Source organism: Salmo trutta, chromosome 16, assembly GCF_901001165.1.
Source record: "Salmo trutta chromosome 16, fSalTru1.1, whole genome shotgun sequence".
Lineage (NCBI taxonomy): Eukaryota > Metazoa > Chordata > Actinopteri > Salmoniformes > Salmonidae > Salmo > Salmo trutta.
Window position 1 is genome coordinate 6,688,195 of NC_042972.1, and position 18,016 is coordinate 6,706,210.

Below are 18,016 nucleotides of genomic sequence, written 5' to 3' on the forward strand. Positions count from 1 at the left end.
TTTTCCTGGTGAGAAGCGGCTTCTTTGCTGCCCTTCTTGACACCGGGCCATCCTCCAAAAGTCTTCGCCTCATTGTGCGTGCAGATGCACTCACACCTGCCTGCTGCCATTCATGAGCAAGCTCTGTACTGATGGTGCCCTGAGTCAGGAGCTGAATCAACTTTAGGAGACGGTCCCGGTGCTTGAGGAACTCTCTTGGGCGCCCTGAAGCCTTCTTCACAACAATTGAAGTGCTCTCCTTGAAGTTCTTGATGATCCGATAAATGGTTGATTTAGGTGCAATCTTACTGGCAGCAATATCCTTGCCTGTGAAGCCCTTTTTGTGCAAAGCACTGATGACGGCACATGTTTCCTTGCAGGTAAGCATGGTTGACAGAGGAAGAACAATGATTCCAAGCACCACCCTCCTTTTGAAGCTTCCAGTCTGTTATGCGAACTCAATCAGCATGAAAGAGTGATCTCCAGCCTTATCCTCGTCAACACTCACACGTGTGTTAACGAGATAATCACTGACATGATATCAGCTGGTCCTTTTGTGGCATGGCTGAAATGCAGTGGAAATGTTTTTGGGGGATTCAGTTCATTTGCATGGCAACGAGGGACTTTGCAATTAATTGCAATTCATCTGATCTGGAGTATATGCAAATTGACATCATACAAAACCTTTGGCCACGACTGTACATAGTCATTCAACACGGTTCACTTTAATAATGTTCACAGTATAGTACCTGTACTGTGGGTTCTGTGGTCACCAAACTGCCTTCAAGCTCAGTGGTCTCCCTTCACAGGAGTGGCAACTGGGAACATATAAATGCACAAAATCACTGGGACCAGCAGAATCCTGATACGTTTAACACCCGAAGGGCTCGCACGTTGAAGGGCAAGGCACCTGTCCAGCAGCCCTGAGAATGGAAAGTTGAGAGGAAGAGGACACATAGCGACCAGAACAACACATCATGGGGATCTGAACATAGAGAATGATGGACACAGGATATCATCTTTATATGTGTCATATTATGGCGTTCGTGAGTGCTCGGACATCAATCAAATAACAAATATAATTACATTTGAGACAATAGAGGCAATATTCATTTTATTAAAGTAGTCCATTTTCTTCTATAATTTCTATGACTTGGCAAATAATCTAAAAGGCTGCACACCACCACAGAGTGTGTTGTTTGAAAAGGTACTATTTGAAGGCAAAGCTGGCAATTTACTGCAACCTACAGTTATGCAATGTTTGCTCAAGAGTATAATTAATTGGCTGATCCCTCCTGATGACCCGGATTGAATAATAGGGTGCGTTCAGCAGGATGCAACGTTTTGGAAGGTTCAGATAAAAATATGCTATGTTGAACAAATATGTCTCTCCGACATTTAGAATATGGAAATACGTTGTCTCTATTCATGACATGGAAATCTGCAATGCTCGAAGGTTTTGCGACTGAACGTAGCCCGTGTCATTCTTCCTTAACGAAGAAGCCCCACCTAGATGGCTACTTTAAAATGTTCCGCCCTCAATGGTAATGTAAATGCCAAAATGTATTTTTATCCATCCAGAGTCCTCTATTAACTCCATGAGACTGAACAAATAGCCAGGTATAGACCAGCAAACACCGGCCCCTAATTGCAATGAGGTGCACCTGGAGACAAATAGATACACCTGGGTTAATTAAGACATGTCACATAACATAAATACCAGGTGTATTGGGTCTAATTAGCATCAGTTGCATTTTCTCTGTTACTACCACTCCTGTACCCGGCATCATGCGCATGTTCAGACTAACGGTGGTCGCATGTGAGTATACAAAATCTGTATCTGATGCAGATTAGAATTTAAATATAAATGACCAAATGTTTATTTGAGAGTAATGGAAGTACGTGTCATATATGACTTGAGGGACATTACATTTCTATTGTTTAAAAACAAAGTTGTCTAACAAACTGTCACATTGCATGCATGGAATAAGAGACCAAATTCTGAACTTGATGACTACAGTACACTTAGTATAACTCAAATGCTGGAGTATAGAGTCAAATGCTAAATTCTAGCTTCATGGTCCAAGTGCAAAAGATGTGGAATGTTGCTGAACTAGCTGTGTGATGTTGTTTCAGTGCTGACTGCAGCTTGCTGTACACTAACAGATGGAGGTACTGTATGTAGTAATGATGATACTACTTAACCAAGCTAATGTGAGTGGTGTGTAATTCCTGTTTATTTGTCCTTTCAGCAATCAGCATCACGTGTGAAGGCTCTGATGCTTTACTGCAATGTGGTAAGCTAGTCAACACTACTGTATAGTCACCTATGATATTTTCTACTGTAGATTAGCGTCACTGGCCCACACCAGTCTTCGCTCTCCTTCATCCCTCACCTTTCTCCTTTTCTTTGTCTCTCTTCCCCCCCCCCCCCATCTCCCTCAGATGGAGGTAAGATTCAAATCAAGCGTGCCAACTATGGTCGTCGTAAACACGATGTGTGTTCCATTGGGTGCCCCGATAACCAACTCACCGACACCAACTGCCTCAGCCAATCCACCACCAGCAAGATGGCAGAAAGGTACTAGAACCTGTGGTGTTTACCTGTAGGAACTCCTTGGCTGTGGTGTTAACAACCACCAGCTGCAAGAACCTGTAGTGTTTACCTGTGGGAACTCATGACCTCTACCTGTCTTTGACACAAACAGGTGCGGTGGGAAGAGCCAGTGTATTGTCCCGGCATCCAATTTGGTTTTTGGAGACCCCTGTGTCGGGACTTACAAGTACCTGGACACCAAATACTCCTGTGTCCAACAGCCCGAAACAAGTCAGTCTCTGAATGTGTGCTAATAATAGTTAGTGGTGGGCACCAATAGCCATAATTTAATTCCACATACTATCGGTATGACTGGCATGTTGGGATATTGTTTAATACTCCTACCCATTTTACTCTTTTGTAAAAGAGTGCACTCTGCTGATTGCTAGAAAAGGAATAGAATGGGTTGGTTCCCCTACAGTACCAGCTTGCTAACTTTGTTTTATTAAATGCTGCCTCATGGCCACAACATGTTTCATACATGCATTTGTTTCTCCAAGTGTAAACCACCTCACCTTCTAACTAACACTAGCTGGCACACAACCTGTGGTTATGGAACAATGTAGCCGGCAACAACTTTATTTAGCGTAGGGATGTCGGAGACCAGGCAGTGTGGTGCCAAGATGGACTAAGGAACTGCTTGTGGACTACAGGAAACAGAGGGCCAAGCCCCTCCCTACCAGGAGGCTAAAAAGATTTGTTATCAGCCCTCCGATCCTCAAATCTACAGCTGCATCCTTTGAGAGCTTTTTGACTGGCTGCATCACCACTAGGTATGGCATCTGTCCGCAAAGTGCTACAGAGTAGTGCGTACGGCCCAGTACATCACTGAGGCCGCGCTCCCTGCAATCAGGACCTCGACACCACGTGTGTCGGAAGGCCCTACATTGTCAATGCCTCAAGTCATACTGTCCTGTTACTCCATGACAAATGGTACGGATGCACCAAGTCTGGAACCAACAGGACCCTGAACGGCTTCTACTTCCCCCAAGCCATAAAACTGCTGAATGACTACCCCTGACTATCTGCATTGCTTTTTTTAAATTACTTTTTTGACATATGCTGCTGCTCCTTGTTATATGTACATATCTAGCTCAATTAGCAAGCAAGAACATCGCAGGGAAGTGGCTGAAGCTTGCTACCTAGCGCTACTCCCACAGATTTGTAAGGTATACAGATGTGGTGTAGTGGGTCGACTTTATTTTTAACCAGCTTAGAGCTAGCCAGCCAGTTTACTTAAAATGTTAGCATTTTTGAGGACTGCTCATAAGGAAGTGGAACTACAAGGGAACGTTGGAAGATGACGCGTCAAACTGTTTATACTTTAGTTCACGCTAACACATTTATAATGACTTTAAAGAAATGAGCCTGAAATCAACATTCCCTGTTAGTGCCCATCCCTAACACTTCACCAGGCTAATGTATGTCTTAATTTGTCTGGCCAGTGTGGTGTAACTCCTGTGTTGTCCTTGCAGTAAGCAGCATCATATGTGAAGGCTCTGATTCCCAACTACTATGTGGTAAGCTGGTTAGCACTACCGTACGGTATAATCATGTGGTGATGTATATTAGTCACTAGCCCACACAAACACCCAGATTTGGCCATCCTTTTCTTCTTTCTCTTCCTCAGATCGGGGTGAGATCCATATTCAGCGTGCCAACTATGGTCGTCGTCAACACGATGTGTGTTCCATTGGGCGCCCACACAAACAACTCAAAAACACCAACTGCATCAACCAATCCACCACCAGCACAATGTCAGAAAGGTAGTGAAACCTTTAGTGTGCATTTACCTGTAGGCACTCATTGGCTGTGGTGTTAACCTCTACCTGTTGACACACAGGTGTGATGGAGAGCGCCAGTGTATCGTCAAGGTATCCAACTCCGTGTTCGGCGACCCCTGTGTTGGAACTTATAAGTACTTGGATGTGGCTTACACCTGTGACTGAATGTGAGTTTGTGTGTGTATATATGTGCATGCACACATGACTGGGAACTAGAATGCTGGTGCTGACAATATGCCTTGCAGGAGTTCTTCCTGTGGAACCTGAAGATGTACAAGGCTTCTGGGATATCTTCATCAGGTTGTGCTGTTTTCTGCCAAATCAACTTCAATGACCATTGGGAACCTGTGTATTTTGTGTGGAAGCATTTCTGAACTGTGGTTGGTCTGAATTAAATGAAGTGTCAAAGACGAGACTGGTTGCCTCTTGTATGTTACTAAATGTCACACCAATATTTCTGAACATGTGTCCTTTATTCTTGCCTTTCACCGGACTCATTTGTACCTGGCACTAACGTGCTTTTGTCTTGCTGTCTGTATTGTGTGCCCACCTTTATGCAGTTGTAAAATATTCATTGTGCTCTGGCCGGGCAAACTATTTTTAAACAATTGTACCTGCCTCTCAAATCACTGACAGGTAGTACTTATGACATCAGCAGGCTTACTTGACCTAATGTGTACACAAAGCAGACCTGGACCGTTAACCTTACAATGTGTAGACCCTACAAACCCTGATCATTAAGTGATTGGCTCAGATCATGAGCCAAACAATACCGTGACGTGGACATTAAGCTTGAGGCTATTTCTAAGGCTGCTTTTGCTTGTCAGATTTTTAGAGAACAATAGGAGAGCTTCAATTGGCTAATGAATGGAGAAATGTATAACGCCCCACAGAATTTATGGGTCATAATGCGTCACACGGTTGCTAAGCTAATCATCATGCAATGCCTTCTCAAAGTCGAGAAACCTGCCTATTTTCCTCGCATACATAATGCCACTATTCCAAAGCAATACGATAATATCAAACATCTCGGCTTAGTTGCAATTTTGTACTTCCCAGAATTCATGCTAAAGTTGGGTTTTTTGAGCTAGTGCCCAATTGGCCCCAGAATGCACTGCGCAGCCCATTGACAACATATGGGCAACATACAAAATGGGCGTTAATATGATGCCAGTGGAGTTTCCCCATCTCAATGTATCTCTGGCACTGTCCCACACATTTCGGCGACGCACCAACATTGATCTGTCCATTGAAATCAAGTCTAAGTGGTAGATCTGTAGAGCGCTATTTCTACTGAGGTACGTTATTGTCGAACAGCTGAAAATAGTACTTTTGGTCTGAAAATATATTTTGCAGTTTAGATGGTATAATGATGCAACACTACTTTTGTCGAAATTATGTGAACCAGAATTTCAGCAACCAGGAAATGGCAGCGTGATCCGCATAGTGCATTTATATTTCTATTATACCATCAATATGTCCTGTGGGACTGTCGTTGTGGTACTGCTGTACTCATCCCCAATAAAACCAATGGGCAATAAGAGACAGAATGCGATTGGATCATCTAATTGGCTTTCACAACTCTTGTAGAATTTCCACGTGGATGGGGATATTGTGTATTTAATCAAAGTCCACTGGAGGAAAATCGATTTTTAACTAAGACAATTTAACAATTTTTCCAGTACAATAGAGGTACAGTAAATCCCCTTATTGTTTGGGATACCTTTAAATGTACCTTCAGAGGTCATTCAATTCAATTTTCAACAACAATGAAAAGCAGTTTCTGGCTAAAGAGAAGACTAACAAGGGAAATACATTCACTAATAGTACAGGTAGATAGCAATAAAAACGAAACTACAGAGATACAAAATAATTTAGAGGAAAAACAAGATTTAGAGGAACAACAAGAGAGGAACTTATTCAAGAACCAACTAATATAATCTATTACCAAATGAAAGTAATCTGTGAGGAAGCTAAATGATCTCAAGATGGCGCAGACAGAGATGGTCGCCTCGCTTCAAGTCCTTAGGAAATTATGCAGTTATTTGTGTCCAACATTAGGGCACGAGTTGCCTTCCAGAGAGACAGAGATTGTAACATTCTCTGATTCACGGAAACATGGCTCACTCGGGATATGTTATCAAAGTCGATACAACCATCGGGTTTCTTCATGCGTCGCGCCGACAGAAACAAACATCTCTCTGGTAAGTGGAAGGCTGGGGGTTTATGCCTCATGATTAATGACTCATGGTGTAACAATATCAACATACAGTAACTCATGTCCTTTTGTTCACCTGACTTATATATCGCAAAACTCGGGCAAAACTGAATGCGCGAACCACCGCATTCAACCATGGAAAGAGGTCGGGGAATATAGCTGAATATAAACAGTGTAGTTATTCCCTCCGCAAGGCAATCAAACAAGCAGAATGTCGGTATAGGGAGAAAATGGAGTTGTAATTCAACGGCCAAGACACGAGACGTATGTGGCAGGGTCTACAGGAAATTACGGACTACAAATTTGTTCATAAAATGCCTGGAATTTTACAATTTTGGTGATTCTCTTTTAAAATGGGTAAAAGTACTGTATAGGTGTAAAATAGTAAATTGCGGCTACTTTTCAGAGAGTTTTGAATCATCAAGAGGACTTAAACAAGGGTGTCCGCTGTCACCATATCTATTCGTTATGGCCATCGAAATGCTAGCTACTAAAATCAGATCAAATAACAACATTAGAGGATTAGAAATCCAAGGTTTAAAAACAAAGGTGTCCATGTATGCCGATGACTCAAGTTTTTATTAAGTCCGCAAGCTAGATCCCTACAATGTCTCATTGAAGGTCTAGACACATTTTCTGGACTCTCTGGACTAAAACCTGTGTACAATGTTAGGTATTGGATCTTTAAAAAATACAACTTTTACATTAATATGCAGTTTATCTTTAAAATTGACTGATGGTGAAGTAGACATACTTGGTATTCATATAAAAAATATTACATGAGCCCTACAAAATTAATTTCAATAGAAAACAGACAAGATCCTGCAACCATGGAGAGGTAAATTCCTGTCTATTTATATCAAATTTGCCCTGATTAACTCCTTAGTCATATCACAGTTTACTCACTTTCATATGGCGCTGCCTACTCCTGATGATTTGTTTTTCAATTCATATGAGCAAAAAATATTTATCTTAATTTGGGACGCTAAACCAGACAAGATACAGTGTGCCTATCTATATTTATTAATGTGTTTATTTTTATTTAACCAGGTAAGTTGACTGAGAACACATTCTCATTTACAGCAACAACCTGGGGATTAGTTACAGGGGAGAGGAGGGGAGATGAAGTAGCTAATTGTACACCGGCGATGATTAGGTGGCCATGATGGTAAGAAGGACAATTTGGGAATTTAGCCAGGACACTGGGGTTAACACCCCTACTCTTGCGATCAGTGCCATCGGATCTTTAGTGATCACAGAGAGTCAGGAAAGCCATTTAACATCCCATCCAAAAGATGGCACCCTACTGCCCTGGGTCAATGGGATATTTTTTAGACAAGACAGAAGGGTGCCTCCTACTGGCCTTCCAACACCACTTCGAGAAGCATCTGTTCTCCCATCCAGGGACTGACCAGGACCAATCCTGCTTAGCTTAAGAAGCAAAGCAGCAGTAAAATGCAGGGTGGTATGCAGGCCTAGCTCGCTATATAATGAATATGAATTGGGTGTGTTGCGGTTATTAAATATAAAAGCACTAAACTTCTCTCTAAAAGCTTCACTTATTCAAAAGTTCTACTTGAACCCTAAATAATCCTCAAGTAGATTACTAAAAAAAGCTAATCCATTGACTAAGATAGACTTTTTGGCCTGTGTACAGATTTCCATGTCTCATTTTGATTAATTGCAAATGATACTTTTTTCAAAGTATTTCTTTTTTTCAAACAAGCATTGCAGAACTGACTACAATTTCAATTTCATCCCCCTGAAAGGATAGAACAAATATTACGGCTCTACTCAAATGTGATGGTTTATAAAAGACCTATATTTATGGGAAAAAAGTTTGAAAAGTGTATTTGTTTTTAAATGATATTGTCAATTGGAATGGTAGAATTGTCTTTCATGGAGTTATCAGAATTATTTGGAAAGGTCTGCTCAATCCAAGATTATAACCAATTGATTACATTACCCCAACAATGGAGGCAGGAAGAGGTAGGGAACTGGTCTGTCTGCCCAATATAAAGGACCAAAACCTGCAGAGGGAAAAAAATAGCTTAAATAGGAATGTTATAACAGTTTCATTTGAGGACCAGGATGTTGACATCTGTGCCATACAGATTGCAAAATTGTTGGGAAGAAATTTTTGATTTACCGATTCCATGGTACAGGGTGTACGAGTTGATTCAACATTTACATTTAAGTCATTTAGCAGACGCTCTCATCCAGAGCGACTTACAAATTGGTGCATTCACCTTATGATATCCAGTGGAACAACCACTTTACAATAGTGCATCTAAATCTATTAACCTCTCTCGGGTATGTGGGACGATTTCGTCCCACCTACGTAACAGCTACTGAAATTCCAGTGGCGCGATTTTTGAATCGTTAGAAATACTATTACTTCAATTTCTCAAACATATGACTATTTTACAGCTATTTAAAGACAAGAATCTCGTTAATCTAACCCCACTGTCCGATTTCAAAAAGGCTTTACAACGAAAGCAAAACATTAGATTATGTCAGCAGAGTACCCAGCCAGAAATAATCAGACACCCATTTTTCAAGCTAGCATATCATGTCACATAAACCCAAACCACAGCTAAATGCAGCACTAACCTTTGATGATCTTCATCAGATGACACACCTAGGACATTGTGTTATACAATACATGCATGTCTGTTCAATCAAGTTCATATTTATATCAAAAAACAGCTTTTTGCATTAGCATGTGACGTTCAGAAAAAGCATAACCCCCGCAAACTTCCGGGGAATTTACTAACAGTTTGCTAAATTACTCACGATAAACGTTCACAAAAAGCATAACAATTATTTTAAGAATTATAGATACATTACTCCTCTATGCACTCGATATGTCCGATTTTAAAATAGCTTTTCGGATGAAGCACATTTTGCAATAATCTAAGTACATAGCCCGGCATTACAGGGCTAGCTATTTAGATACCCACCCAGGTCAGCCTCCACCAAAATCACATTTCCTATAAGAAAAATGTTCTTACCTTGCTTGTTCTTCATCAGAATACACTGCCAGGACTTCTACTTCAATAACAAATGTTGGTTTGGTCCCAAATAATCCATCGTTATATCCAAACAGCGACGTTTTGTTCGTGAGTTCTAGACACTATCAGAATGCTTCTTCACGGTCCCGCGCATGGCGCATTGGCGTGTCAAAAATGTCTAAATATTCCATTACCGTACTTCGAAGCATGTCAACCGCTGTTTAAAACCAATTTTTATGCCAGTTATCTCGAAGATAAGTGATAATATTCCGACCGGGAGTATGCATTGAGCCTAAACAGCCGAATAAAATTTCTCCTCAGGAGCGACTCATGCACGCGCCTCATTCAAAGGTCCTCGGAGCAGCCACTTACAAAAGGTGATAATGTGTTTCAGCCTGAGACTCCCTCGTAAACCTTCAGTTATTTCCCGGGCTCTGAGAGCCTATCGGAGCCCTGGGAATTGTCACGTTACAGCTAAGATCCTTACTTTTCAATAAAAAGATGTAAGACGCAAGACTCCTTGTCAGACAGGGTACTTCCTGCTTGAAACCTTGTCAGGTTTTTGCCTGCCATAGGAGTTCTGTTATACTCACAGACACCATTCAAACAGTTTTAGAAAATTCAGAGTGTTTTCTATCCAAACCTGAACAATAATATGCATATTCTAGCTTCTGAGTTGGTGTAGGAGGCAGTTAAAAATGGGAACATATTTTTTCCAAAATTCTCAATACTGCCCCCTAGCCCAGACAGGTTTTAAGGGGGGGGTTAGAAGGATTACTTTATCCTATCCCAGGTATTCCTTAAAGAGGTGTGGTTTCAGGTGTCTCAGGAAGGAGGTGATTGACTCCGCTGTCCTGGCGTCGTGGGGGAGCTTGTTCCACCATTGGGGTGCCAGAACAGCGAACAGTTTTGACTGGGCTGAGTGGGAACTGTGCTTCCTCAGAGGTAGGGAGGCGAGCAGGCCAGAGGTGGATGAACGCAGTGCCCTTGTTTGTGTGTAGGGCTTGATCAGAGCCTGAAGGTCCGGAGGTGCCGTTCCCCTCACAGCTCCGTAGGCAAGCACCATGGTCTTGTAGCGGATGCGAGCTTCAACTGGAAGCCAGTGGAGAGAGCGGAGGAGCGGGGTGACGTGAGAGAACTTGGGAAGGTTGAACACCAGACGGGCTGCGGCGTTCTGGATGAGTTGTAGGGGTTTAATGGCACAGGCAGGGAGCCCAGCCAACAGCGAGTTGCAGTAATCCAGACGGGAGATGACAAGTGCCTGGATTAGGACCTGCGCCGCTTCCTGTGTGAGGCAGGGTCGTACTCTGCGAATGTTGTAGAGCATGAACCTACAGGATCGGGTCACCGCCTTGATGTTAGTGGAGAACGACAGGGTGTTGTCCAGGGTCACGCCAAGGTTCTTAGCACTCTGGGAGGAGGACACAAGGGAGTTGTCAACCGTGATGGCGAGATCATGGAACGGGCAGTCCTTCCCCGGGAGGAAGAGCAGCGCCGTCTAGCCGAGGTTCAGCTTGAGGTGGTGATCCGTCATCCACACTGATATGTCTGTCAGACATGCAGAGATGCGATTCGCCACCTGGTTATCAGAAGGGGGAAAGGAGAAGATTGTGTGTCGTCTGCATAGCAATGATAGGAGAGACCATGTGAGGATATGACAGAGCCAAGTGACTTGGTTTAAAGCGAGAATAGGAGAGGGCCTAGAACAGAGCCCTGGGGGACACCAGTGGTGAGAGCACGTGGTGCAGACAGATTCTCGCCATGCCACCTGGTAGGAGCGACCTGTCAGGTAGGACGCAATCCAAGCGTGGGCCGAGCCGGAGATGCCCAGCTCGGAGAGGGTGGAGAGGAGGATCTGATGGTTCACAGTATCAAAGGCAGCCGATAGGTCTAGAAGGATGAGAGCAGAGGAGAATTAGTTAGCTTTAGCAGTGCGGAGAGCCTCCGTGACACAGAGAAGAGCAGTCTCAGTTGAATGCCCAGTCTTGAAACCTGACTGATTAGGATCAAAAAGGTCATTCTGAGAGAGATAGCAGGAGAGCTGGCCAAGGACAGCACGTTCAAGAGTTTTGGAGAGAAAAGAAAGGATACTGGTCTGTAGTTGACATCGGAGGGGTCAAGTGTAGGTTTTTTCAGAAGGGGTGCAACTCTCGCTCTCTTGAAGACGGAAGGGACGTAGCCAGCGGTCAAGGATGAGTTGATGAGCGAGGTGAGGTAGGGGAGAAGGTCTCCGGAAATGGTCCGGAGAAGAGAGGATAGGGTCAAGTGGGCAGGTTGTTGGGCGGCCGGCCGTCACAAGACGCAAGATTTCATCTGGAGAGAGAGGGGAGAAAGAGGTCAAAGCACAGGGTAGGGCAGTGTGAGCAGGACCAGCTGTGTCGTTTCACTTAGCAAACGAGGATCGGATGTCGTCGACCTTCTTTTCAAAATGGTTGACAAAGTCATCCGCAGAGAGGGAGGAGGGGGGGAGGAGGATTCAGGAGGGAGGAGAAGGTGGCAAAGAGCTTCCTAGGGTTAGAGGCAGATGCTTGGAATTTAGAGTGGTAGAAAGTGGCTTTAGCAGCAGAGACAGAAGAGGAAAATGTAGAGAGGGAGTGAAAGGATGCCAGGCCGCAGAAGGCGATTTTTCCTCCATTTCCGCTCGGCTGCCCGGAGCCCTGTTCAATTTTAGCTAAAAAGACTTGTGCTTTTCAGCTAAAATTGTATAGAATTCTTGCCAACAAAACGCTGAATATTTGGGGCATACAAAGTTCTGCAGATTTTGTTGTGAGGATACAGAATTGACCATTTATTTTGGTATTGTCTTCAAGCAGCCTGTCAGGAATGGCTGAAAATGTATAACATAGATCTGAAATGGACCCTAGAAATACTGGAGATCTCGTCAATTACTAACGCTCATAGTAAAAGATTATATCTAATTGAATAGACTCTAGACTGAGTTAAACTGTATTGTTGAAAGATATGCTGCATAGAAATCCGAAGGGTTGCCAGTAGAGACAGGCGGGATGGGCTAAGGGAACTGTGATGTGGAATTGGAGACAAGTGGGAGTGGAGTTGCTGGGCGAAGGATAGAATGACAGATCTAAATTATATATAAAAGGTAAATACTTATACACTGAGGGGCTGTGTTGATATAGTTGAGGCTGATGCCATGCAGGCATTTGTACACTCATTCAAATGCACCAAGATGGACATGGTGCCATACATGCACTCAAACATTGGCCTTGCTGTTGTATTGTCCTGGATGTTTGTGGTGCAGGGAATGGAATTCTATTTATTCTCTGGATGGAATCTGATGGTTGAGGGGCTGCTCTTGGAACAGTGTTGGACCACGTTTTTGACATTGTGGAGATCTGTCGATGTGCCCTTGAGCAGGGCGTTGACCCTGTTTGCGTGTCTTTGGATCAGAGGCTGTTAGATGACTAATGTGATGTAGTTGGCCAGCTTCCCTGCAAGTATGATTAAGAGAAGAAACAGCCTCTAGCTTAATTTACACATCACAGTAACATTTGGTTCATGATCTGAGCCAATCACTTACTGAGGTACATTTGTAGGGTCTACACATTGTATAACCTGTCCAGGTCTGCTTTGTCACCAGGTTAGCTGTTGATGCATACAAATTAGGTCAAGTAAGCATGCTGATGTCATAAGTACAACTTGTCAGTGATTTGAGAGGCAGGTACAATTGATTTAAAAATAGTTTGACCATCCAGAGCATTTTACAACTGCCTAAAGGTGGGCACAGAATACAGAGAAAGGCACGTTAGCGCCAAGTACAAATGAGTCCGGAGAAAGGCAACAATAAAGGACACACGTTCAGAAATATTGGTGTGACATTTAGTAATATACAAGAGGCAACCAGTCTTGTCTTTGACACTTCATTTAATTCAGACCAACCACAGTTCAGAAATGCTTCAACACAAAATACACAGGTTTACAATGGTCATTGAAGTTGGAGGAAAACAGCACAACCTGATGACGATATCCCAGAAGCCTTGTACATCTTCAGGTTCCACAGGAAGATATCCTGCAAGGCATACTGTCAGCACCAGCATTCTAGTTCCCAGTCATGTGTGCATGCACATATATAAAACTCACATTCAGTCACAGGTGTAAGCCACAGCCAAGTACTTATAAGTTCCAACACAGGGGTCGCCGAACACGGAGTTGGATACCTTGACGATACACTGGCGCTCTCCGTCACACCTGTGTGTCAACAGGTAGAGGTTAACACCACAGCCAATGAGTGCCTACAGGCAAATGCACACTAAAGGTTTCACTACCTTTCTGACATTGTGCTGGTGCTGGATTGGCTGAGGCAGTTGGTGTTTTTGAGTTGGTTATCGGGGCGCCCAATGGAACACACATCGTGTTGACGACGACCATAGTTGGCACGCTGAATATGGATCTCACCCCGATCTGAGGAAGAGAAAGAAGAAAAGGATGGCCAAATCTGGGTGTTTGTGTGGGCTAGTGACTAATATACACGTCACCACATGATTATACCGTACGGTAGTGCTAACCAGCTTACCACATAGTAGTTGGGAATCAGAGCCTTCACATATGATGCTGCTTACTGCAAGGACAACACAGGAGTTACACCACAATGGCCAGACAAATTAAGACATACATTAGCCTGGTGAAGTGTTAGGGATGTTGATTTCAGGTGCATTTTTTAAGTCATTTTAAACTTGTCGGCATGTACTAAAGTATAAAGGGCTATGCGCGTCATCTTTCACCGTTACCTTGTAGTGTCAGTTCCTTATGAGCAGGTCTCAAAAGGCTAATATGTTAAGCAAACAGGCTGGCTAGACTGAAACTGGTGAAAAATAAAGTCAACCCGCTACACCAAATCTGCATTTCTATGCCATGCTGTGTCAGACTAGCTGTATACCCTACAAATCTGTGGGAGTAGCGCTAGCTAGTTACCATTCACTGAAACATATTCAGTCTAAAACCAGATTAAGTGCGCACAAGCATCAAATAAGCTTAAGCCACTTCCCGTCCGTGTTCTTGCTGGCTAATTGAGCTTGATATGTACATCTAAAAAGGAACAGCATATGAGACAAGTCAAAAAGGGTCAATGCAGATAGTCGGGGGTAGTCATTCAGGAGTTATGGCTTGGGGGAAGTAGAAGCTGTTCAGGTTCCAGACTTGGTGCATCCGTACCATTTGTCAGTGGCCAGTGTCATTGACAATGTAGGGCTTTCCGACACGTGTGGTGTCGAGATGCTGATGGCAGGGAGCGCGGCCTCAGTGATGTACAGGGCCCTACGCACTACCCTCTGGCATATGACCGCAACGTGCTACATACCTAGTGGTAATGCAGCCAGTCAAAAAGCTCTCAATGGTGCAGCTGTAGAATTGAGCATCGGAAGGCTGATAGCAAATCCTTTTAGCCTCCTGGCAGGGAGGGACTCGGCCCTCCGTTTCCTGTAGTCCACAATCAGTTCCTTTGTCTTGACGATATTGTCGTCTTGGCACCACACTGCCAGGTCTCCGACCTCCCTATAGGCTACGCTAACTAAAGATGTTGCCGGCTACATTGTTCCATAACCACAGCTTGTGTGCTAGGGTTAGTTAGCAGGTGAGGGTGGCTTAAACATGGATAAATAAATGCATGTATTTAACACGTTGTGGCCATAAAACAGAATTTAATAACAAAGCTGGTACCATAGGGGAACCAACCCATTCTAGTCATCAGCAGAGTGCACGCTTTTACAAAAGAGTAAAATGGGTAGGAGTATTAAACAATATCCCAACATGCCAGTCATACCAATAGTAGGTGGAATTCAATTATGGCCATTGGTGCCCACCACTAACTATTATTAGCACACATTCAGAGACTGACTTGTTTCGTGCTCTTGGACACAGGAGTATTTGGTGTCCAGGTACTTGTAAGTCCCAACACAGGGGTCCCCAAAAACGAAATTGGATGCCGGGACAACACACTGGCTCTTTCCATCGCACCTGTTTGTGTCAAAGACAAGTAGAGGTCATGAGTTCCCACAGGTACACACTACAGGTTCAAATATCTTTTTACCATCTTGCTGGTGGTTCTTACCACTACAGCCAAGGAGTTCCTACAGGTAAACACCACTGGTTCTAGTACCTTTCTGCCATCTTGCTGGTGGTGGATTGGCTGAGGCAGTTGGTGTCGGTGAGTTGGTTATCGGGGCGCCCAATGGAACACACATCGTGTTTACGACGACCATAGTTGGCACGCATGATTTGAATCTGACCTCCATCTGAGGGAGATGGGGGAAGAGATCAAGAAAAGTAGAAAGGCGAGGGACGAAGGAGAGTGAAGACTGGGTCTCTTTGGTGTGGGCCAGTGACGCTAATCTACAGTAGAAAATATCATAGGTAGTGTTGACAGTAGGTACAGTAGTGTTGACTAGCTTACCACATTGCAGTAAAGCATCATGGCCTTCACACGTGATGCTGATTGCTGCCAGGACAAATAAACAGGAGTTACACACCACTCACATTAGCTTGGTTAAGTAGTATCATCATTATTACATACAGTACCTCCATCTGTTAGTGTACAGCAAGCTGCAGCCAGCACTGAAACAACATCACACAGCTAGTTCAGCAACATTCCACATCATATGCACTTGGGCCATGAAGGTATACTCCAGCATTTAAGTTATACTAAGTGTACTGTAGTCATCAAGTTCAGAATTTTGTCTCTTATTCCATGCATGCAATGTGACAATTTGTTAGACAATTTTGTTTTGAACAATAGAAATTGAATGTCCCTCAGGTCATCAATGACACATACTTCCATTACTCTCAAATACAAACATTTGGTCATTTATATTCTAATCTGCATCAGATACAGATTATGTATACTCACATGCGGCCACCGTCAGTCTGAACATGCGCATGATGCCGGGTACAGGAGTGGTAATAACAGAGAAAATGCAACTGATGCTAATTAGACCCAATACACCTGGTATTTATGTTATGGGACATGTCTTAATTAACCCAGGTGTATCTATTTGTCTCCAGGTGCACCTCATTGCAATTAGGGGCCGGTGTTTGCTAGTCTATACCTGGCTATTTGTTCAGTCTCATGGAGTTAGATAGAGGACTCTGGATGGATAAAAATACATTTTGGCATTAACATTGCCATTGAGGGCGGAACATTTTAAAGTAGCCATCTAGGTGGGGCTTCTTCGTTAAGGAAGAATCACACGGGCCACGTTCAGTCTCAAAACCTTCGAGCGTTGCAGATTTCCATGTCATGAATAGAGACAACGTATTTCCTTATTCTAAATGTCGGAGAGACATATTTGTTCAACATAGCATATTTTTTATCTGAACCTTCCAAAACGTTGCATCCTGCTGAACGCACCCTATTATTCAATCCGGGTCATCAGGAGGGATCAGCCAATTAATTATACTCTTGAGCAAACATTGCATAACTGTAGGTGGCAGTAAATTGCCAGCTTTGCCTTCAAATAGTACCTTTTCAAACAACACACTCTGTGGTGGTGTGCAGCCTTTTAGATTGTTTGCCAACTCATAGAAATTATAGAAGAAAATGGACTACTTTAATAAAATGAATATTGCCTCTATTGTCTCAAATGTAATTACATTTGTTATTTGATTGATGTCCGAGCGCTCACGAATGCCATAATAGGACACATATAAAGATGATTTCCTGTGTCCATCATTCTCTATGGTCAGATCCCCATGATGTGTTGTTCTGGTGGCTATGTGTCCTCTTCCTCTCAACTTTCGATTCTCAGGGCTGCTGGACAGGTGCCTTGCCCTTCAACGTGCGAGCCCTTTGGGTGTTAAACTTATCAGGCTTCACCGCTGCGGTCCGGAAATGCTGGTCCCAGTGATTTTGTGCATTTATATGTTCCCAGTTGCCACTCCTGTGAAGGGAGACCACTGAGCTTGAAGGCAGTTTGGTGACCACAGAATCCACAGTAAAGGTAATATACTGTGAACATTATTAAAGTGAACCGTGTTGAATGACTATGTACAGTCGTGGCCAAAAGTTTTGTATGATGGCAATTTGCATATACTCCAGATCAGATGAATTGCAATTAATTGCAAAGTCCCTCTTTGCCATGCAAATGAACTGAATCCCCCAAAAACATTTCCACTGCATTTCAGCCCTGCCACAAAAGGACCAGCTGATATCATGTCAGTGATTATCTCGTTAACACACGTGTGAGTGTTGACGAGGATAAGGCTGGAGATCACTCTTTCATGCTGATTGAGTTCGCATAACAGACTGGAATATTCAAAAGGAGGGTGGTGCTTGGAATCATTGTTCTTCCTCTGTCAACCATGCTTACCTGCAAGGAAACATGTGCCGTCATCAGTGCTTTGCACAAAAAGGGCTTCACAGGCAAGGATATTGCTGCCAGTAAGATTGCACCTAAATCAACCATTTATCGGATCA

The 18,016-nt window shown here is 43.4% G+C and overlaps 2 protein-coding genes across 2 annotated transcripts; one reads left to right on the top strand and one right to left on the bottom strand.

Moving 5' to 3' along the window:
- Positions 1–1,713: 1,713 nt before the first annotated feature.
- LOC115150004 (L-rhamnose-binding lectin CSL3-like) lies at positions 1,714–4,774 on the top strand. Its single transcript, XM_029692865.1, has 9 exons — positions 1,714–1,798; positions 2,116–2,151; positions 2,232–2,276; positions 2,425–2,560; positions 2,688–2,806; positions 4,051–4,095; positions 4,206–4,341; positions 4,419–4,526; positions 4,605–4,774. The coding sequence occupies exons 1-8, from the start codon at positions 1,768–1,770 to the stop codon at positions 4,522–4,524; spliced, it is 654 nt and encodes a 217-aa protein (XP_029548725.1). The 5' UTR covers positions 1,714–1,767; the 3' UTR covers positions 4,525–4,526; positions 4,605–4,774.
- An 8,681-nt stretch (positions 4,775–13,455) lies between these two features.
- Positions 13,456–16,513, bottom strand: LOC115150011 (L-rhamnose-binding lectin CSL3-like). The gene is made up of 9 exons (XM_029692872.1): positions 16,451–16,513; positions 16,123–16,158; positions 15,998–16,042; positions 15,704–15,839; positions 15,443–15,561; positions 14,123–14,167; positions 13,875–14,010; positions 13,690–13,797; positions 13,456–13,618 (listed from the first exon to the last, which is right to left on the bottom strand). Exons 1-8 carry the CDS (start codon positions 16,479–16,481, stop codon positions 13,692–13,694), a joined length of 654 nt encoding a protein of 217 aa, XP_029548732.1. The 5' UTR covers positions 16,482–16,513; the 3' UTR covers positions 13,456–13,618; positions 13,690–13,691.
- Between the last annotated feature and the right edge of the window lie 1,503 nt (positions 16,514–18,016).